At 36.4% G+C, this 23,171-nt stretch overlaps 1 protein-coding gene and 1 non-coding gene across 8 annotated transcripts in view; one reads left to right on the top strand and one right to left on the bottom strand.

The window, feature by feature from the left end:
• Positions 1–23,171, top strand: part of TRIP11 (thyroid hormone receptor interactor 11) — a 66,212-nt gene that overhangs the window by 7,990 nt on the left and 35,051 nt on the right. For 6 of the 7 annotated variants that reach the window (XM_027120367.1, XM_027120369.1, XM_027120365.1 and 3 more), the window contains 9 exons: positions 2,576–2,686; positions 5,662–5,940; positions 7,867–7,935; positions 9,785–9,950; positions 11,578–11,943; positions 14,597–14,637; positions 15,213–15,299; positions 18,641–18,853; positions 19,754–22,777. In XM_027120367.1, coding sequence (XP_026976168.1) covers positions 2,576–2,686; positions 5,662–5,940; positions 7,867–7,935; positions 9,785–9,950; positions 11,578–11,943; positions 14,597–14,637; positions 15,213–15,299; positions 18,641–18,853; positions 19,754–22,777 — 4,356 coding nt within the window. The other variant, XM_027120370.1, reaches the window with a different exon arrangement.
• Positions 10,902–10,974, bottom strand: TRNAR-CCU (transfer RNA arginine (anticodon CCU)). The gene has a single exon. It is a non-coding gene; the product is annotated as a tRNA-Arg (tRNA).

Raw genomic sequence — 23,171 nt, 5'->3', positions numbered from 1 at the left:
TGTCTGAGATTTTGCTCCTACATTCATTTTCACCATAACCATTAGACTCTAGAGTCTAATGCTGTTTTCTGTCTCTTTGCATTTATCTTCTCAGTTGTCTAATTGTGGAATATTTTCCTCTGTCAGTTTTCTTCTCTGTTGAAAAGTGAAAATTCTGAATTTTCAATTGTGTTCAATGAAAGTGAAAAAAAAAAAACCTCCCCCCAAAACAAACAAACAAAAAAACCACTGCAAAGATGGTGTCTCCAGATTGGCTTTTCCCTTTTTAAAAGATGATGCAGTACTTTGGGTAATGCAGTCAGAAAACTGGTTATTTCACTGTTGCATCATTCTTCTAGGTGATTCCATCAGTGCTTCTGTTTTCTTAAGTCTTTTTTTTAACATAGTTGTAAATAATTGATGATTAATGATTAATTCTTAGGATGATAAAATAGCAAAACGTTTCAAGATACAGAAAAAACAAGATCATTGTGACCTCATGATTATTCTTAGATTTATATTGTAAAAGGGCCCAATGTACCCTTATGGTAATTGCAAGATAGAATGAGTTTTAATCTTTTTTTTTTTAAAGTGTATTTTCTCTTTGTTTGTTGGAAGACTACTAGGAAAGAATAAATGTTTTAAATATCAGTCCTTAATACTACTCAAAAAAGAAACTCACAAACTAAAATTGGTTCCAGTAGACCTTGATGATATAACAAGGGTTAAGCACAATGGAATAATTTAAGGATATGAGTATCTCATGGATTCCAAGGCATAAATTTTAGCCAGTCTTTAGGAAAGGGCTTCAACCAGAACTGGATGCCATCAGGAATCCATCTGTCTCATTTTTATTCCTCTCTGTTCTTTGTGTGTGTTTATTCTTTTTTCCTTTCAGACCAGCCCCCTCTGCTTCATATTTCATATAATAGAAAATATGACCACGGACAACTCCTGGCATGTTTTGGGTCAGCCACATGAAGAGAATCTGTCCTTCATATGCTTTATCAACCTGACTCTTACATGACTAGGGAGATGAGGAAAGACAACCAATTAGTTATTGGCCAAATTGAAAGTTTTCCAGTTCTAGTTATTCATCAGCGTTAAACAAGTAGCCTTAGGTATTTTTATGTGAAAAAGCCTAGAGTGGACTTTACGACTAGGTTTTGACTTTAGTATATTCTCTTGCTTCAGTTATGTATGGTATTTTCATGTGAACAGCTCACAGAAAATCGTGCAAATGCAGCCAGTACATTAGAAGGTAATTAGTTGTGTGACCATTGATCCTGTTTCTTATTCATATTTCTGCAGGATAACCAAGGTCTGTTAGATTTCTGGAGATAGACTCCCAAAACTAGAGTTTGTGTGTGTGATAATTTTTCCTTTATTTTACACCATTGATTTTCTCTGGGAATTCATTTAATCTCCCTGGTTCATAATTTTCACATATGTTGATGTAAGAAATTCCTAGAATCTAAGAAGAAAACAGATGACATCCTCAAAGTGAAAAAGTCTTCACCTTCTAGCGGGAGCTTTCTTTCCCACCATGAATCTCCTTATTCTCAGTTATCATTGTTAAACTCTGCTTGCAGATACATTAGTAGAATCCTTAGTATATTATTATCTGTAATAATTTGTAAATTCCTTTTTGCAGAAAGTTTTAGTGTCCGTTTCTCTTGCTCCATTATACCCTTATTCATTCAAATGTCAAAGGATGATATTAGGTTAATAATTTAATACTTAGGTACATAAAATTTAAGTAATTTTTTCCAGCATCTTAAAACAAAAGACTGTGATGTCTAGATTCATTGAATTATATTTAGAGTATTTTTTGTACTTCTAACTGTAGTTTTCCAAACTGAGTTCTATTAGTGGTTTTTAAAATGGATTTTTCAGAGGTGCCTCACTCAGGAGCCTAGGGTTCAGTCAGACAAGTAATGTCAGTTTTTGTCCTCCTACCTATACGTCAGCCATAAGTCTTTTTTAAAAAAGGTTTCTTTAAAAAACTTATACTGTTCAGGGAGAAAACAAAAGTTTAAGCATGTACTCTAGGTCATTCATTTACCAGACACTTATTGCCTACTGTATGCTAGACACTGGGTGTACAAAGATGGGGGAAACACTGATCAGTGAGTTTTCCTTAGCAGAAAATCAAACTGATCAAGATTTTTTTTTTTTTTTTTTTTTTTTTTTTTTTTTTTTTGCGGAGCACAGGCTCTGGACGCGCAGGCTCGGTGGCCATGGCTCACGGGCCCAGCTGCTCCGCGGCATGTGGGATCTTCCTGTACCGGGGCACGAACCCGTGCCCCCTGCATCGGCAGGCGGACTCTCAACTACTGTGCCACCAGGGAAGCCCCCTGATCAAGATTTTTAAAAAACTTTGGTTCAGAATTATGCATAATCTCTATAAACATGCTTATTGCACTTGTAACTTTAATTGAAATTGTGGTTTAAAGGTCAGAATTCTGAGACCTACTATAGTACATCTTTTTTGTGCATGAAGCAATATGTTTTTCATAATGCCCTGCACATAACTGTTACTAACATGTTTTACTTTTAGTCTTTTTGTTGAAAACACTTTTTTCGTTGCTTCTAGAATGAGAGACTCAAAAAAGTTTGTACTGATCTGGAAGAGAAGCATGAAGCATCAGAGCTTCAAATAAAGCAGCAGTCTATGAGTTATCGAAATCAACTGCAACAGAAAGAGGTGAAGGTTATTACAGTTACTTCATGTTTACTTCACTGTAATGTATTTAGGATGGTTTCTAAGAGTTATAATATAAATCAAGCTCTGTTTAGATCCATGAAAATATCAAAAGGGTGTTGAAATTAGTAATTTCCAACTCAGTATGATATCACTAATTTAACAAGAACTCTGAAAGCTTTTACGTTTATATTACATAAACTAACCTTTGTGGAGTTTAATTTCTACTTTCCAAAAGAAGAAAAGTCTTTGTGTACAATATCTTCAGGCATTTGTTGCTTATAATTTCTGATTTTATGAAACTTATTTCTCATCTATTTACCTAAATTTGTTTTAAATCATTGTGATTGTTAATAACATTTCTTTTTAAAAAAATGATTTTAACTACAAGTGTTAACATATGCTTACTAGTGTTTACTTGATTTTCCATGGAAAAACAGAATATTAGGTATTTTATAGTTGACTTATACTGTTCTATAATTTTTCCCCCTTTAGTTTGATAGAAATGGTTATTTTGGAGGTAGCTTATCTTTCCTTTGCAGTTTTTATAATATTATATAATTTAACCAGTGTTACTACAAATCCTTAAAATAATAATAGACTATGTCCCTAATGTTTCATTCTGTCGTTGAATTCTCTTTAGTGTTTAGTATGTAAGTGGAATTCAGTAAATGATTCTGTGGAATTGAGCCACAGAATTTCTTGTTTAATTATCCAGATCACTGGGGTGTTCTTCAGTTTGTTGATTAAATGTTCATTTCTACCATCACTTTATATTTGGGTTTTTAAAATTTAGATGCATTGATTTCAAGTTCTTTTAGTGACATACTAAGATGAAAAATAAACCACATTGAAGATAAATATAAACATTTAAAGAAGAACTTAAATTTCCAATCTGTTTGGAATTGATTTCATAAAATACAATAAAAATGAATTACTACAAAAATAAAATGAATGTAAAAAAGCACAGTTACAAGTTCAAATTAAAGTTAAAAGCCCACTTTTTTTTTTGTAAAGATTCAAAAGATGTAAAATTACTCTGTCAACTTGCTTTATTTTTTTTAAACTTTATTTATTTGTTTATTTTTGGCTGCGTTGGGTCTTCGTTGCTGCGCGCAGCCTTTTCTCTGGTTGCGGCGAGCGGGGGCTACTCTTTGTTGAGGTGCGCGAGCTTCTCATTGCGGTGGCTTCTTTTGTTGGGAGTACGGGTTCTAGGTGCACAGGCTTCAGTAGTTGTGGCTCACAGGGCTCGAGCCCATGTCTCCTGCCTTGGCAGGTGGATTCTTAACCACTGCGTCACCTGGGAAGCCCCTGTCAACTTGCTTTAAAAGTCTTTAAGCCTTACTCTTTCAGTTTCTTTACTTATCTTGTCATGGACTGGTAGCAAACATTCATGGCATTGGTCCACAGACCACACTTTGAGCAGCACTGATTTACAGATACTCCAATAGAGCAGTAGCTGAATCACCCAGGGGTTTACAGCTGAATCAAAAAATACACATTGTTAGGTCCTCTAGGAGATTCTGATTTAGCGTACTGGGAAGGGGCTCTGGTATTGGTATTTTTTGAAAACCCCATAGCTGATTCTGATGCTTACATCCTAGTTGAAAAAACTGCTGTGGAATAATCTGGCATTTTATTTTCTACTTCACTATGGATATTAGAGGGCAAATTAAGAATTCAAGTTTAGGAATACGTCTTTGTTAGTAGAGTTTGTACTTTTTAACTCTACAACTTGATATAAATGTCTGTTGTATAATGAGAACTTTCTTTGCATTATAGCTACATTTGAAAATAATTGTTGATTTCAGTACTTTTTACTAGAATGAAAGATAATATATACTTTAGATCTGCTATTTTCTGAATCTATTTGTTGCTCTCGTTGTGATGTTCATACTGCCCAGAGATGCAATTTGCCTCATGTCATTTATGGGAAAATAAAATTTGTACATTATTGTAAATCTCCATTAGAGAAGGGGCTCTGATACGAAAAAATGTCTGTTTACTATGACATTTAACAAAATTGTATTTGGTTTTTGTTTGTCTAATTGCTTGACATTAGAAATACTGTTACTTGCTGACTGTCTACTCAGTATCAAATTTTCCTCCGTTGTGGCAGGTTGTCTTTTGGACTAGCTTGAGTATTTTACAGAAAGCTTATTTCAGTTTTCTCTAGCTTGCTTTTATGTTTTGAGTAATCTTTTACTTGGAATGGATGTGGCATTATGGTAAGTCCTATTTTTATAACTTCTTTTGGACATTGACTTGGTATTGCAAGCCTTCAGTCAAAACTCTACTCGGGGTTTCACGGTTTTTATACTGTTGTCTCCCTGAATAGAGTCAGATTTTCACGGGCCTTTCTTTGCCAAGGCTAAAGCCAAGGCCTCTTTCAGTGCATGATTTCCTTCTAAGGCTAATGGGCTATTAATCATAGGCTTACTGTGAAGATCGGATTAATAAATCAAAGCTTCCTTCTAGCTGTGTTGTGTAGACCAGTACAGAGTTACCTGATTCATGGTGCATTTTAAGCCTAAATCCAGCCATACATAATCAGTTACCAAAGACTCTTCCAACAGGTGTTCTAAGGAAGCTTACAGTGCATAGACTGTTGCAGCTTTTATTTTCTCATCTCTTGAGGCTTGATAATCACAAACAGAACCCTAAGAAATTGCGTATATACTATACTACCTGGTATGTAGAAGGTGGTAAACTGATGTTTAACTGAGTATTTTATTGCTTTAGTTAATGTATGAGTGGAATTCTGTTGCTCATATTAATCGGAACATTATGCTCTATGGTAATCATGGTTTTGAAATAAAAATGTTATGTTGGGGTGTTATAGACAACTTGGATTCAGTTGATAGAGTACTGTCGTTGGGTAATCTTAAACTATTATAACTTTTAACATTATGAATGTATAAAAGGGTCAATATGGTTATTTTGAAGTACCTTCTCTAAAATATGGATTATAAATATAGGTAGAAATCAGCCATCTTAAAGCAAGACAGATTGCGCTGCAGGATCAGTTGCTGAAGCTACAGTCAGCTGCTCAGTCAGTGATTTCAGGAGCTGGTGGTGTACCAGCAACCGCTGCATCTCCTTCATTCAGTTACGGTTTAAGTCATCATGCTTCAGCGTTCCACGATGATGACATGGATTTTGGTGACATCATTTCATCACAACGAGAAATAAACAGATTGTCAAATGAAGTTTCAAGACTTGAGTCTGAAGTTGGCCACTGGAGGCATATTGCTCAGGTAGGTAGAATTTTCATGAGTTTTTGAAAACTGTGAGTGAGTAAAAGTAACGATGCTGTGTATAGAAGTCTTGGTATCAGAAAGAACCGTGGACTAGGAAGTCAGAAACCTGTATTCTGATTCAGCCAGTGACTTTTTAAATGGTTTTAGTCAGGTCATCGTTCTCTCTCAGCCTCAGTTTCCCCTTATGTACAATATTTGGAAGAAATTCCCAAAAAATTTAAAGCAAGAGAACCATGCTTTAAAATAAAATTAAAAGCTACAAGTCCAGCACTTAAAGGAGACAAAAATGGAGTTGCTGTGGTTGAACCAGCACCTCTTCCCCTGGAGTCCCTGAGACTTCTCTGGTGGAACCAAGACACCAGATTTGAAACTACTTGCTTAGATGTTGTCTGAGGTTCTTCTTTGCATTAATTATATGTAAAATGAAAAATCTGATAATTGGTATTATAAAACACATAAACTATTATGTGTTGTTTCTCACACATTAGAATAGAAATTAAGTCCTTCCTATTTTGGGCTGTAAACTTTCTTCCAAGGATCCCTTTTTTGTCTTCTTTATCAGATTTTATTTATTACTGAGGTTGCCAATACACACGAGACCTGAAATAAACTGGAACATTGTTCATATAGACTTTATTCCATCAGTGTGGAGAAAAATAAAGTACATAAGTAAAGAGATTATTTTCTATCTTTTTGTGAGTGTAATCTTGTTGTGTAAAGGAGAAATCCTCCCAATTAAAATGACCTCCTGGGCTTCCCTGGTGGCGCAGTGGTTGAGAGTCCACCTGCTGATGCAGGGGCCGCGGGTTCGTGCCCCGGTCCGGGAAGATCCCACATGCCGCAGAGCGGCTGGGCCCGTGAGTCATGGCCGCTGAGCCTGCGCGTCCGGAGCCTGTGCTCCGCAACGGGAAAGGCCACAACAGTGAGAGGCCCACGTACCGCAAAAAAAAAAAAAAAAAAAGATCTCCTTTGTTGTTGAGCCAAGAAAAATATTCTGTGGTGTTTTCCTTCTTATTTTGTAAAAGTATTGTCTTCCCTAATTAGTTAACAAACTCTTGAATGGTATCTTGTATTTATTGTGTATTAGTCACTATTGGACTAGGTTCTTTAAAGGGTGCTTGGCATTCTTTAATAAGAATTTGGGAAATAAATGCCCCCCATTTTTTCTTACTTGTTTTTTAAATTTTTGTTAATTGAAGTATAGTTGATTTATAATAGTTTCAGGTGTACAACACAGTGATTCAGTATTTTTATAGATTACACTCTGTTTAAAGTTATTATAAAATATTGGCTGTATTCCCTGTGCAAATGCCCCTTTTTAAAAAAACGTATCTTCTAATAAAGTTAGTTTCTGACTTTCTCTTTTTTTTTTTTTTTACATCTTTATTGGAGTATAATTGCTTTACAATGGTGTGTTAGTTTCTGCTTTGTAACAAAGTGAATCAGTTATACTTTACATATGTTCCCATATCTCTTCCCTCTTGCGTCTCCCTCCCTCCCACCCTCCCTATCCCACTCCTCTAGGTGGTCACAAAGCACCGAGCTGATCTCCCTGTGCTATGCTCTGTGCTATGTGGCTGCTTCCCACCAGCTATCTATTTTACGTTTGGTAGTGTATATATGTCCATGCCACTCTCTCGCTTTGTCACAGCTTACCCTTCCCCCTCCCCATATCCTCAAGTCCATTCTCTAGTAGGTCTGTGTCTTTATTCCTGTCTTAGCCCTAGGTTCTTCATGACATTTTTATTTTCTTAAATTCCATATATATGTGTTAGCATATGGTATTTGTCTTTCTCTTTCTGACTTACTTCACTCTGTATGACAGATTCTAGGTCTATCCACCTCATTACAAATAGCTCACTGACTTTCTCTTTTATAAGAAAATCAGTACAACTATTTTCTAATTGTGTTTTTCTGATCTAGACTTCTAAAGCACAAGGATCAGATAGCTCTGATCAAAGTGAAATCTGCAAACTACAAAATATCATTAAGGTAAGGTGGATTGTTGGAACAGTGGCTGTTATACATCTAAAATTTGCTTATTAAAAGTATAAGCCTAGGGGCTTCCCTGGTGGTGCAGTGGTTAGGAATCCGCCTGCCAGTGCAGGGGACACAGGTTCGGGCCCTGGTCCGGGAAGATCCCACATGCCACAGAGCAACTAAGCCCGTGTGCCACAACTGCTGAGCCTGGACTCTAGAGCCCTTGAGCCACAACTACTGAAGCCCATGCGCCTAGAGCCCATGCTCCGCAACAAGAGAAGCCACCGCAATGAGAAGCCTGTGCACCTCAACAAAGAGTAGCCCCCGCTCGCTGCAACTAGAGAAAGCCCACGTGCAGCAACAAAGACCCAACACAGCCAAAAATAAATAAATTAAATAAATAAATTTTTAAAAAGTATAAGCCTAAATTAATAAAAGGCTCAGTTATAAAAGTATTTTATAGATTATGATATTCACTTTTTTTGCTGTTTTTATATCTTCTCCATTTTTTATGGCACCTTAAGTATATAATAATATCTCTCTTTCCAAAATCATTTGGTTTTGAATATTTATTAGGTAGTTTATATTTCATAAGTTTCTATCTTCTATTGTATCTCGTAAAACAGTCTTTATTAAAACAATTCTAGGGTCACTGAAATATCAAGATACTGACAAAATACAATGTTAATATTATTTATTGTAAACAATTATTTTCCCTTCATGGTGGAATTTTGCTAGTTTGTGTCAGTTATTTCCTTCCAGAGAAGTCTCAGTTACATATACTTAGCACGGCAGTGAATTGTTTTTAGTATGTAAATTATTGTTATGTTAGAATTTTTTGGTTTTTGGTTTTATTTTTATTACAATACCAGTGTGAATGGGTTCCTCATTCAGACCTGGCTTTGAATCCTGGCTGTACTAGTTACCAGCTGTGCTGCTTTGGGCGAGTTACTTAACCTTTACAAGCTTCTGTTTATCATCAGTGAAGTAGATATCATAATACCTTTCTTGTAGGATTGTTTTTGAGGTTTAAATGTAAACTTCCTTGTCAAGTACTGGCACATAAGTAAGTGTGTAGGACTAAAGAATAACTTTATTTCTCTTCTCAGGAAATAGAAGCTAATTTATTGATTAGGATTCTTGGCTACAAGCAACAAAAACGGTCTCTGGCTAAGTAAAGCATAAGAGGGTTTATTAGAAGGAGCCAGGTACTCTGTCCACAGGATTGAAGGAAAAATTGAGCATTTTGGCCTCAGGAAGGGTAGAAATTAGACCAGCATCAGAGATCTCGGTAGCGGGACACAGTGGATAGGCTCTCCAGGGTGCAGCTATTATAATGCTTCTGGTCTAACCAGTTTCCCTCTTTGAAAGACGCAGCTGAATATCCAGGTTCCTAGGAGAGAGATAGTGGTCTCAACTTGGGTAGCGAGACACCTTGGTTGACAGTTTAGGGGTCCTATCAAAACTGAGAGAAGGAAAGACTGAGCAAAAAGATAGGTATAATAGGACAACAGGAACAGATTGGCCAGAAGGTGGACACTGATATTGGTGGAATATGTCATTAGCAGAAGTTCATGGTCACAGATACTAAAGAGAAAAAGATATTTTTGCTTGCATTTTGTTTCAGTTGTTTATTGCTGGTGTTCCCTCATTAAAAGTAGAAAAATTGCTTTTAAGGCCCAAGAAAGGAAAGGGTGGGGTCTTTTAGAATTGTCCAGATTTGGGGCCTGTACTTAAATTTTTTCAGCCTGAGCATGTTCAGAGAATTATTTTTAATAATATGGACTTTTGGACAACAATGAAATAGTTTAGTTAAATTCATTTATTTTAAATATGGTTAACTTCGTTTTTATTTTTTAAGGAACTTAAACAGAACCGAAGTCAGGAAATTGACAACCATCAACATGAAATGTCAGTATTGCAGAATGCACATCAACAGAAATTGACAGAAATAACTCGTCGGCATCGAGAAGAATTAAGTGACTATGAAGAACGGATTGAAGAACTGGAAAATCTGTTACAAGAAGGTTATTAATTTTGTTAGTTTAGTGTATTAAATGACATAATTAAATGATAGACTTAGCTGATGTAAACTTGGTCAAAGTTCTAAGGAATGAGTAAATGACTGGTTCTGCTCATCTGCCAGAAATTTACAGCGGCACCACTATTGTCAAGATTCTGCAAAAATGGAAAAGTCCTTTTACCTTTGTGGTAAATAGTTATAATACAGAGATCTCTTTGCATTGTTTGGTGTGTTTTTACTTTATTTCAAACTCAGATACAAAGGCTTCTTAGTATTTGATTCAAGTAATATCTTTCCTTAACTGTTTATTTAAAAATGTTTTGTGTATTACGGTAATTTAACTTTTTTTAAAAAAAGACTTTATTTTTTTAGAGCAGTTTTAAATTTATAACAAAATTGAGGAGGTACAGAGATCTCCCTTATACCCCATTCCCCCACATGCATAGCCTCCCCCACTATCTACATCACTCATCAGAATAGTACATTTTTTTACCAAGGCACATCATAGTCACCCAAAGTCCATATTTATCTCAGAGTTTACGTTTAGTGTTGTACATTCTATGGATTTGGACAAATGTATATCATCATAATATCATACAGAGTATTTTCACTGCCCAAAAAAACCCTCTGTGCTCTGCCTATTCATTCCCCCCATCCCACCCTTAAAACCACTGATCTTTTTATTATCTTCATTGTTTTGCCTTTTCCAAAATTGTCATATACTTGGAACCATATAGTATGTAGCCTTTTCAGATGGACTTCTTTCACTTAGTAATATGCATTCAAGTTTCCTCCATGTTTTTTTTTTAATTTATTTTTTATTGAGGTGTAGTGTTTTTTTTTAAATATTTATTTATTTTAGCTTAGTTGCACACATGGGATCTTTGTTGCAGCATGTGGACTCCTTAGTTGCGGCATGTGGGCTTCTTAGTTGCAGCATGCATGTGGGATCTAGTTCCCCAACCAGGGATCGAACCTGGGCTCCCTGCATTAGGAGCACAGAGTCTTACCCACTGGACCACCAGGGAAGTCCCTATTGAGGTGTAGTTGATGTACAATATTATATAAGTTTCAGGTGTACACTTCCTCCATGTTTTTTCATGGCTTGATAGCTCATTTCTTTTTAAGCGCTGAATAATATTCCATTGTTTGGATGTGCCACAGTTTTTTTATCCATTCACCTACTGAAGGACATCTCAGTTGTTTCCAAGTTTTGGCAATTATGAATAAAGCTGCTATAAACATTCTTGTTCAGGTTTTTGTGTGGATTTGCTTCCTGCTCCTTTGGGTAAATACTAAGCAGTATGATTGCTGGATCATATGATAAGAGTATCATATTTGTTAATTTTGAAAGAAATCATTAAACTCTTCCAAACTGGCTGTATCATTTTGCATTCCCACCAGCAGTGAATGAAAGTTCCTGTTGCTCCACCTCCTTACCAGCATTTGGTGGTGTTAGTGTCTGGATTTTGGACATTCTAATGAGTAGTTTTATCTCACTGTTATTTTAGCTTTTCTTTTTAAGCCTTCCAAGTTCTGAAGTCTGTTAAATCTTCAGTTGTATACAGCAGGCTATTTGTCTCTTGGTACTTGACATTTGATGTGTCCCTGATTTTATGTTTATGTTCTAGGTGGCTCAGGAATTGCAGTAACTGATCACTCTAAAATCCATGAGATGCAAAAAACTATTCAAGTTCTACAAGCTGAAAAAGTAGAGTCTACAAAAAAAATTGAAGAACTTGAGAATAAAATAAAAGGCATAAATAAAAAATTATCTTCTGCAGAAAATGACAGAGGTGTTTTGAAGAAGGAACAAGAACGACTAAGTGTGGAAAACAGACAATTACTTGAAGAATGTGAAAGCTTGAAACTGGAATGTAGTAAATTGCAGCCTTATGCTGCGAAGCAAAGTGATACTGTGACAGAAAAGGAAATAATTCTTCCACACAGTTCTTCAGTAGAAGAAGAAGTGTTCAGATTGCAACAAGCACTGTCTGGTATAAAATGTTTGGAACTTATTTCTGATTGGTGTTTCATTTCATACTAGTTGTTTTCAGAGACAAACACTTGAATAATTGAACACTATGGAAATGACTATGTGGAATTTGAATAGAATTGCTTGCTTTGGATTCAGTGCCATAATTAATAGATCACAAATAGGATATTTCTACTAAAAGGGTTAAGAATCGGCTAGGTTTCTTTCAGCCTCCCTTCTTCATCCTTTAAGTATTTACATGGAACTCATTGACTTAGGAGGCTATGTAGATTTCTGAGAAATGTTTATGTAAACATTTGTTGGGAGGAGGTTACCAAGTACTTCCTGTAACTTGTTAGGGCCCAGACCCTCCAGTTAGAGAATGCAGTCTATCTTCTTCAAAAGTCTATATTACCTTTCAAAATGATCTGTACCTAAGCAGACCTAAGAATAATAAGAGCCGTAGGTCTTCCACCACTTACTATGCTCAAGATGATATTTAGTTACCGTACCAGTGTTGTAGCTTACAAAAAAAAAAATATTGAATGAAATAGGCCTAACACCAGTATTTATTTATGCCAGGAAAACATAATGGGAGCTCCTCCACTGAAAAGATGCATTTTATTTTTCACTCTGTCCTCTTCTCACAATATGAACTTTCACTTTATGAACTCATTCCTGCTCTAGAGGTTTCTAGCCCAAGTGTGCTTGTGATACCCCCTGCCTGCCCCTTCTGTGTTCCTTACTTAGTTGTTTATTGTGAGCTCCTGACCTGGAGTAAATTTAGAGTTAGGCTCAAAGTAGAGTGACCCTCTTCCTCCCCTCTTCCTTTCCCTACCTCGGTGATTGGTAGCATTTACCACTCTCCCAAAACAGAAAACTTGAAGTTATCACCTTGCAAGTCCTATAGGTTCTATTTCCTTGACTTCTCTCTGGCTCAGTGCTATTTCAGGATTGTGTCCCAGAGGAGCTCTAGGGTTTCTCATAGGTGCCTCAGTCTTGGGACTGCCATGAAGACAAAGGGAAGGCTGTGTGGTGGGGTTCTGGATGACTTTGTCATTTGACTTCAGAGTAGCTCTGTTCTTCTCAAAATAAATTTATTTTCTTAATATATTGGGTGATCCATATGAGTTTATTTGCTTTAAAAACAAACCTGCTGCCCTAGTCCTTCCCCTTTTCTCCATTTCCACTGCCACTGAATAACTTCAGCCAATTATAATTTCTTTTTGCCTGTTTAACTATAGCAGTCTCTTAGTAGAGCAGAATAGCATAGTGGTTAAGAACATGACTAGGTTGGAATCCAGCTCCAGCACTAACTAACTGACCTTGGACAGTTAATTAACATCCCTATACTTTGGGTTTTTCATCGCTATGGTTGGGATAATAATACTATCTCATTCGTGGTTGTAGTAGTAGGATTTTATGAGTTACTAGCTGCAAAGTTCTCTCTAGAACAGTGTCTAGCCCATAATAAGCATTATAAAAGTGTTACCTATTATTCTCTGGTGTCCATGATTCCTTCTTCAATCAATATGTTTTCTTTCTGCAGCCAGAATGATTTTTCAGAAATGTAAAGCAGGTCACTTCCCTGATTTTAGTACTTTGTGGCTCCCTGTGGATTTCAGGATACAGTCTAAACATCTTAGTTGGACATACGGTGTCTTTCATGATCTGGTCTCTGTCTACCTCTGCAGTTTCAACTCTTCCCATTTTCCTAACATTCTAAGCTTTAGCCGTGTTGAACTTTCTCTATAGCTCCTTAAAGCCAGCAATGTTATCTCTAAGCTCTGTTGCCTTTGCATTTGTTGCTTTTTCTGTGTGGAGTGTCTCTGTTTTTTCCCTCCACTAACTCTTAGTATATTAAGCTTCAATAGAGGTGTTGCATCCACCGGGAGGTACCTAGCACTGCTGCTTCCCTGACCCCATTCACCCCACTCCCCCGGCCCTCCTAGTTTGGATGAGTTGTTTGGCCCTTTTGCTCTGGTAGCACCTGTGCTCCCTATATCACACTGTACTGTTCTCATGTGTTTCCTTTTTTATCTTCCCCTCTAAATTGTAAGCTTCTTGAGAGCAAGCATGGACTAAATTTTTCCATCTTGTTTAGCAACTCACAATATTTCTTGAGTGAACATTGAATGAATTACTTCAGCTGAACTCATGGTATTTTGTCTTTGTGTTCTTCTTCTAGAACTACTTCTATTTGTGGATTATTATTGTGGTATAACATACATATAGCATATTGGGGTGTAACATACCAATATGTGGTATAACATATTGTGGTATAATATACATTGTTTTTTCTTTTTTCTAATCTTAGTCCTTATACTATTTCCTGATACACAGACTAATCAGCTCATTTTGAAATGCAGTTGTTGTTTATGTTTTTATCCAGGCAAGAACTTATGACTCATCCAGAATACAGTTATAAATTCTTTCTTATACTAGTCCATAGAATTGGATTTTAACATAGTTTCTGACTGACATTTATATTATGACTTCTTCAGTATAGTCAAAATAGAAATACAAAATAGCAAAAATACATTTCACTGTTAGGGCTTGCTAATTATGCTTATAAATAACATTTTAATTGGATTTCATTTGTGAATTTAGTATAGGAGATAATTACTAAGTTATTTTAAAGAATTTTAATGTCAGATCCATTGTTGTTTTTACAGATGCTGAAAATGAAATAAAGAGACTGAGTAATTTAAACCAGGTAAACTAATTTTTAAGAGAGAAAGCTTTTGTCTTCAGTTTACCAAGAAAAAGGATTTTGGTTATTTATAATTACTTATTTTGTGTTTTTTACAATTCATGTGAACTTATCCAAGGAACTTTCATCTTAGTAATTTTATGTTTGCTGATTAGTAACAGAATCTTTTTGCATCATAAATTGATATAATTTTAAAAGTACATAATTGAAAAATGCAAGTATATTTCTTTGAAGGTTAATTTGACAAATGATACGTATGTGTAGACAGTGGAAGCAGATCCTCTACCAAAGTGAGGAATGCATTTTGATTTCCCTTAAAGAATTCAAGGAGTTTCTTTTTTTATTTTTTAAATGATTACAAGTTATTTTGTAAATATATTTACATATTTTTTCAAATATAATAAATCCTCTTTAAGAATGTCTATAAAATGATTGTTTTTAGATGGTCCAGTGTTTTATGCTTATAATTTTTATATATCACTGAAGAGTAGAAATGCACAATTGTATAGCTTGCCTGCTTTTTTGTAAACTTTAAATTTCTTGTTATTTGAAAACACAGTGTTTTAACATTTTTATAGGATAACAATCTTGCTGAAGACAATCTGAAACTTAAAACGCATGTCCAAGTTTTAGAAAAAGAGAATTCATTACTGAATCAAGAAAAGGTGGGTACAATAAATATGGAGGCAGAATTAAAATTGTAGGTCATAGCTAAGGGCCAGTTTATATCAAAATGGAATATTTATTTCTTGAGAGTCCTGAGGATAAAGCTGATCTCATTGATGCTGGTCAGGCCAGGTTGAAGTACTTGGGCAAGGTTCAGAGTATGAGAGGCTGGGCAGAGTTTACGTTTAAAGATAAGCCAGTAGGCATACAGATATGAGCAGAAAAGATAGGTAATAGCTCTGTTTTGGTTTCAGATGAGGTCCTATCAGCAGCAACATACACAGGTGGGTCGGGAGTCTGGAGTGGCATACTGTAGTAACTATGCACTACTTATATGCCCCAGAATATGTCTGGTGTAATGGACAGGAATTTCTTAATGGTGAGAGGTAAAGAGGGACATTCTCACTGGTAGAAATATGTATACTAGTAGCAAGGATGGAATAAGATTCTGTAATGCAATGTTGGAAATGGGGAAAGGTATTTTTATGTTTGTACCATTTAGGGGGTAAGTCCTTGGTTAAGGCAGCTTCTTAAATATAGAACAGTTGTAAGCTGGTGTTATTTATTATTATTACAGGCCAGTGTCTCAACTCAATTTAAAATCTTAATTTTTAAAAAAGTAACACATATTTCCTGATGTATATATTCAGTAATGCATCCTGAAAAACTTCAGACAGTACAAATATAGTATCCTTCACACTTCTGTTGGTTGGTCTCTTCCTCAGACGTGTTCTTGCTTAACCAGTTTCTTGTGTATCTTTCCAGACTATATCTATGCATATATGATTTTATATATATAAATATCTTTAAAAAATACAAATATTAGCATACTATATATACTGTTCATACATACCTTAATATTATATTTTCAGTATCCTTGCACATTAGTATAGAGGCAGTGTTTCTCAAAGGGGCACTATTGGCATTCAGGTGGGAGAATTCTTAGTTGTGTCCTCTGCATTGTAGGTTCCTTGCCCCACTTTTTCTACCCACTAAATGCCAGTAGTGTCTCCCAGTCATTTTTAAATTACTATATGTTTCCTCTGTTCTTTTCTGCTTCGACTGCATTCTGCTTATTCAGTTATTCCTTTCTCTAACTGGTCTAAGTGTATTTTGTAGTTTGGAAATCTCTGCATGTATTCTGATAGGGCCTGTAACCTCCTCATGATAATTTTGGATTCTGTAGCTATTCCCGATTAGCTGTTTCTCCTTTCTTTTGATGTTAGGTAATCCATTGCAAGTCTTGCTTGAATTGTGTCTGCTATGGGTCTGCTCACTGGTTAAGAATGCCAAAAATACCTGCAAGGTCATGTGCATTCTTTTTTTTTTTTAATATTTTATTTTATTTATTTATTTATTTATTTGCCTGCGTTGGGTCTTTGTTTCCGTGCACGGGCTTTCTCTAGTTGTGGCGAGCGGGGGCTACTCTTGGTTGCCGTGCACGGGCTTCTCGTTGCGGTGGCTTCTCTTGTTGCGGAGCATGGGCTGTAGGTGCTCAGGCTTCAGTAGTTGTGACTCTTGCGCTCAGTAGTTGTGGCTTGTGGGCTCAAGAGCACAGGCTCAGTAGTTGTGGTGCACAGGCTTAGTTGCTCCATGGCATGTGGGATCTTCCCGGATCAGGGATTGAACCCGTGTCCCCTGTATCGGCAGGCAGATTCTTAACCACTGCGCCACCAGGGAAGTCCTGGTCATGTGTATTCTTAAGATCCACATGACAAAAAATTTTGTGGTTCTCTTCTTAGAATTTTATTTTATTTATTTATTTGTTTATTTTTGGCCACGCTCACGGCATGTGGGATCTTAGTTCCCTGAGCAGGGATGGAACTTGCACCGCCTGCAGAGGGAGCGCAGTCTTAACCACTGGACCACCAGGGAAGTCCCTTTTGTGGTTCTCTTTTTTTTTTTTAATTTTTTAAAAATATTTATTTATTTATTTATTTATTTGGTTGTGCCAGGTCTTAGTTGCGGCAGGCGGGCTCCTTAGTTGTAGCATGTGAACTCTTAGTTGCGGCATGCATGTGGGATCTAGTTTCCTGACCAGGGATCGAACCTGGGCCCCTGGCATTGGGAGCGAGGAGTCTTAACCACTGCGTCACCAGGGAAGTCCCTGTGGTTCTCTTACTTGAACAGATAACTCTAGAAAGGCATAAGAGAATGATATTTCCATCTTTCGTTTGCGGTTCAGAATAAACTTTTGAATTGGAAGAGAATGAGAATTGTAAGGCAGATGTTCTAATATAGTTTTCATTGGTCTCTTTTGTAAGGTATATATTAGACTACTTATGAAAATTTGAGATTCTTATTTACTTTAAAGTAGATTCCATAGAAGTTTGCTTTTAAAAATCTCTGTCGGGCTTCCCTGGTGGCGCACTGGTTGGGAGTCCGCCTGCCGATGCGGGGGACACGGGTTCGTGCCCTGGTCTGGGAAGATCCCACATGCCGCAGAGCGGCTGGGCCTGTGGGCCATGGCCGCTGAGCCTGTGAGTCCAAAAAATCTCTGTCAATGAAAGATGTCTTTACAGTGATAGAGGGTTTATCACAACCATCATAGTGATAGAGGTTGAAATAATGTTGAAGCATAGAGAACTGTCCCATGTCTGGGATTTTGGAGGAAAAGCATTAAATACAAATAGAACAGAACATAGAATGTGCTTTAAAAAATCACATACAGGTGTATCTTTAGGAATGTTAGGTCTGAGAGAGGGGAACCTAGTCTGTGCTTAGGTTTGAAGGTAAAGGAAGGAAAGGAGGGTTCTTTCTCGGGTCAAGAAAAGGTTTCATGTTCTGACAAGCCAGTTATAAGGGAAATTACTTTTATGAGGGAGAAGAAGCCTTTTATTTTCTAATTAGAGAGGACAAACTTCAGAGCAAATGAATATGGATAGCTTACATTTTTGCCTGGGGCTGTTGGTGGTGATGTTAGGGATGGAAGTGAAGGGAGCTGGAAGGCTCGGGATGTTTTGAAAATTATGTGTGTTGTGTGGGGGAAGGAGGAGATGGAAGGGAAGCAGCAGTGGGAGTGGGAGTGGGAAGGCTCTCAAATGGGAAAGTTTTTGTGTAAAGAAGTTGGAGCTAGAGGACAGACTTACAGTTGTTGCATCTTGTCTAGGACTATAGAAATGTTTTACTTGAAGCTGCAAATAAAATTGTACATGAATGAAGGCTGTGGCTTGTTCAATTTTATGTATTATTGCTGAGGTATTATTCAATAATGTTTCCAACACAGAGCATCTAAAAATACATTCCCAAGTTTTGCTTATATATGTATATTTTTAAACTTTTGGTGTCTCTTCTTCCAATTGATAGTATGTGTTGTTTTTTTCCCCTTTTTTCATTTAAGGAAGAACTGCAAATATCACTTTCAAAATTGAACAATGAATATGAAGTAATTAAAAGTACAGCTGCAAGGGACATGGATTTGGATTCAGAATTATGTGATTTAAGACGTAATTTGGAGGCAAAGGAACAAGAACTCAATCAGAGCATTACTGAAAAGGAAATACTAATAGCTGAGTTAGAAGAATTGGATAAACAGAACCAAGAGGCTACAAAGGTAACAATATATTAAATTATATTTTATGATATATATATATATTTAAATTTATTTTATTTATTTTATTTTTGGCTGCGTTGTGTCTTCATTGCTGCCCACAGGCTTTCTCTAGTTGCAGCGAGCAGGCTTCTCATTGTGGTGGCTTCTCTTGTTGCGGAACACGGGCTCTAGGTGCACAGGCTTCAGTAGTTGTGGTGCGCGGGCTCAGTAGTTGTGGTGCACAGGCTTAGTTGCTCTGCGGCATGTGGGATCTTCCCGGACCAGGGCTCGAACCTGTGTCCCCTGCATTGGGAGGCGGATTCTCAACCACTGCGCCACCAGGGAAGCCCTGTTTTATGATATATTAAAGACAGTGCAGCAGCATGTTGTACTCAGTAGACTGAACACTGGATTAATAAGCAAAACTGGTGTGATTTAATTTCGGTGATTTAATCAATATTTTAGTTAATTGATGCTCAAGTTGTAGAGGTTGGCAAAGTTTTTTTGTAAAGTGTTAGATAGTAAATATCTTTGGCTTTGCAGGCCATGTAGTTGCAGTTGCAGCTACTCAGCTCTGCTGTTGTCATATGTAAACGAACGAGCCTGGCTCTGTTCCAGTAAGAATTTACTTACAAAAACAGGTGCAGGTGTTATTTGGCCCATGGGCTGTAGCTTGTTGTCTCCCTGCTTCAGTGTTTATTTGCTTTTAAGTTCTAATCTCTAAAACAATTAAATAGATTTGCTGTAAGATAATTAGTAAATAATTTTGTTGGGAATTTTTAAAAAGTTCCCAACAAAATTAGAAGGATTAGAAATGTCTGAGGATTATTCTTGTATTATGTGTGACATTTTATAAAGTTTCCTTTAGGTACTAAAATGAGAGAATGTTTTAAAGTTCATGCAAATTAATTTTTCTTTCAGCACATGATTTTGATCAAAGATCAGCTATCAAAACAAGAAAACGAGGGAGATAATGTCATCAGTAAACTGAAAAAAGATCTAAATGATGAAAAAAAGAGAGTTCATCAACTTGAAAATGATAAAATGAACATTACTAAAGAGTTAGACGTGCAGAAAGAAAAGTTAATTCAGAGTGAACTGGTACTAAGTGATTTACATTTAACCAAGCAGAAGCTTGAGGATAAAGTAGCAGATTTAGTAGATCAGCTAAATAAATTGCACACAAAAAATTTAAACATCCAGAAGGAGAACTTTGAACTTCAGGAACATATTAAACAAAAGGAGGAGGAGCTCTCTAGAGTCAGGGATGAGTTAATAATGCAGTCTCTTAATCGAGACTCTAACAGTAATTTTAAGGATGACTTACTTAACGAAAGGGAAGCCGAAGTGAGAAACTTAAGGCAAAATCTTTCAGAAATAGAACAGCTCAATGAAAATTTAAAGAAAGTTGCTTTTGATCTCAAAATGGAAAATGAAAAGTTGAATTTAGCATGTGAAAATGTAAGACATCAGTTGGAAGAGTCTATTGCTGGTAACAATCAGATTTCTCAGGAAAAAAACGCTATTGTGGAGGCTCTAAAAATCGAGAAGGAACAGTTAGAAGGAGAATTGTGTCGGGCTCAAAAGAGGCTGTTGGAAGAAGCAAACAAGTATGAGCAAACCATGGAAGAACTGTCCAATGCACGTAATTTGAGTATCTCTGCTTTACAGCTGGACCATGAGTGTTTAATTAAACTCAGTCAAGAGAAAGACTTTGAAATAGCAGAACTCAGAAAGAATATCAAGCAGATGGATACTGATCATAAGGAAACGAAGAAAATTTTGTCATCTAGCTTAGAAGAGCAGAAGCAATTGACCCAACTTGTAAATGAGAACGAAATTTTTATTGAAAAACTTAAAGAAAGAAGTTCAGAGCTTCAGGAGGAATTAGATAAATATACTCAGGCCTTAAGAAAAAATGAAATTTTAAGGCAAACCATAGAGGAAAAAGACAGAAGTCTTGGATCCATGAAAGAAGAAAACAATCATCTGAAAGAAGAGTTGGAACGACTCAGGGAACAGCAGAGTCGAGCTGCACCTGTGGCTGAGCCTAAAACCGTTGATAGTATTACAGAACTAGAATCTGAGGTGAATCAGCTGAATATATTAAAGGATAATCTTAAAGAGGAAATAAAACATCATCAAAAGGTAATTGAAGATCAAAACCAGAGTAAAATACAGCTGCTTCAGTCTTTACAGGAGCAGAAGAAGGAAATGGATGAGTTTAGATACCAGCATGAGCAAATGAACGCCACACACACCCAGCTCTTTTTAGAGAAAGATGAGGAAATTAAGAATTTGCAAAAAACAATTGAACAAATCAAAACCCAGTTGCAGGAAGAAAGACAGGACGTTCAAACAGAGAATTCTGTTATTTTTCAAGAAACAAAAGTTCAGGGCCTTAATATAGAAAATGGAAGTGAAAAGCATGATTTATCTAAAGCTGAAACCGAAAGATTAGTAAAAGGAATAAAAGAACGAGAATTGGAGATTAAGCTTCTAAATGAAAAGAATATATCTCTAACTAAACAGATTGATCAGCTTTCCAGAGATGAGGTTGGTAAACTAACTCAGATTATCCAGCAGAAAGATTTGGAGATACAAGCTCTTCATGCTCGAATTACTACAGCTTCCTACCCCCAGGATGTTGTTTACCTTCAACAGCAGCTGCAGGCCTATGCTATGGAACGAGAACAGGTACTAGCTGTTTTGAGTGAGAAGACTAGGGAGAATAGCCATCTAAAAACAGAATATCACAAGATGATGGATATAGTTGCTGCAAAAGAAACAGCTCTCAATAAGCTGCAAGATGAAAATAAAAAATTGTCCACGAGGTTTGAAAGTAGTGGCCAAGATATGTTTAGAGAAACTATTCAGAATTTATCACGTATCATTCGAGAAAAAGACATTGAAATAGATGCATTAAGTCAGAAATGTCAGACCTTATTGACAGTTTTACAAACATCCAACACTGAAAATGAGGTTGGAGGTGTTAATAGTAATCAGTTCGAGGAGCTTCTACAGGAACGCGATAAGTTAAAACAACAGGTAAAGAAGATGGAAGAGTGGAAACAGCAGGTAATGACTACAGTACAAAATATGCAACACGAGTCAGCCCAGCTCCAGGAGGAGCTTCATCAGCTTCAGGCACAAGTTCTGGTTGACAGTGATAACAACTCTAAATTGCAAGTGAACTATACTGGCCTCATCCAAAGTTATGAGCAGAATGAAACCAAACTCAAAAATTTTGGGCAGGAATTAGCACAAGTTCAGCACAGCATAGGGCAGCTTTGCAATACCAAGGATCTTCTTTTAGGAAAACTTGATATTATTTCACCTCAGCTCTCTTCTGGATCGTCGCTTACTTCCCAGTCAGCAGAGTCTCTTAGAACAATTAAGTCTGATGTATTGAGTGAGTCTTCTAAACAAGAAATAGAAGAGCTAAGAAAATCACTGCAGGAAAAAGATGCAACAATTAGAACTCTCCAGGAAAATAATCACAGATTGTCTGATTCGATTGCTGCTTCCTCAGAGCTAGAAAGAAAAGAACACGAACAAACTGATTCAGAAATTAAGCAGCTCAAGGAGAAACAAGATACCTTACAAAAGTCGCTTAAGGAAAAAGACCTCTTAATCAAAGCCAAAAGTGATCAGTTACTTGCTTTGAATGAAAATTTCACTAACAAGGTGAATGAAAATGAACTTTTGAGGCAGGCAGTAACAAACCTGAAGGAGAGAACATTAATCTTAGAAATGGACATTTGTAAACTAAAGGGGGAAAATGAAAAAATAATAGAAACATCCAGGGGAAAGGAAACAGAATATCAAGCATTACAGGAGACTAATACGAAGTTTTCTATGATGCTTCGAGAAAAAGAGTTTGAATGCCATTCATTGAAGGAGAAGGCTCTGGCTTTTGAGCATCTACTGAAAGAAAAAGAGCAGGTATGTTCTGGATGGCGTGTTGTGGAGGGAAGTTTGGGGTGGAGGAGATTTTTTAGTGTGCTACTTTATTGATGTTCTTTGAAGGGGAAGATGCATTTGTTCATTTAGAAATATTTATTTCAAGGTATTGTGATTCATTCAAAATAAATTTTCCTCAGAGGCATCTGCAAGTTTCTCCCCCAAATTACTAGATATTTCCAAATATTTTTAGTTCTAGATTAATTTTTTTACAGTCTAAGTAGAAAAAGTTTAGAAGCAGTTAATGTTTTTCTTTAGAAAATAGAAATGTGATATAAGAACTCTGAGGTTACTGCAGTTTAATCACATTTTAGGCATATTTCAGTAACTGCTGGTTTTAGAGGTTCTTATATATAAAGGGGAGCTCTGTGAAATA

Source organism: Aethalodelphis obliquidens, unplaced genomic scaffold (assembly GCF_003676395.1).
Source record: "Aethalodelphis obliquidens isolate GAN/ISIS:26980383/991018 unplaced genomic scaffold, ASM367639v1 scaffold21, whole genome shotgun sequence".
Classification (NCBI taxonomy): domain Eukaryota; kingdom Metazoa; phylum Chordata; class Mammalia; order Artiodactyla; family Delphinidae; genus Aethalodelphis; species Aethalodelphis obliquidens.
This window is presented reverse-complemented; position numbering and strand designations above follow the sequence as displayed.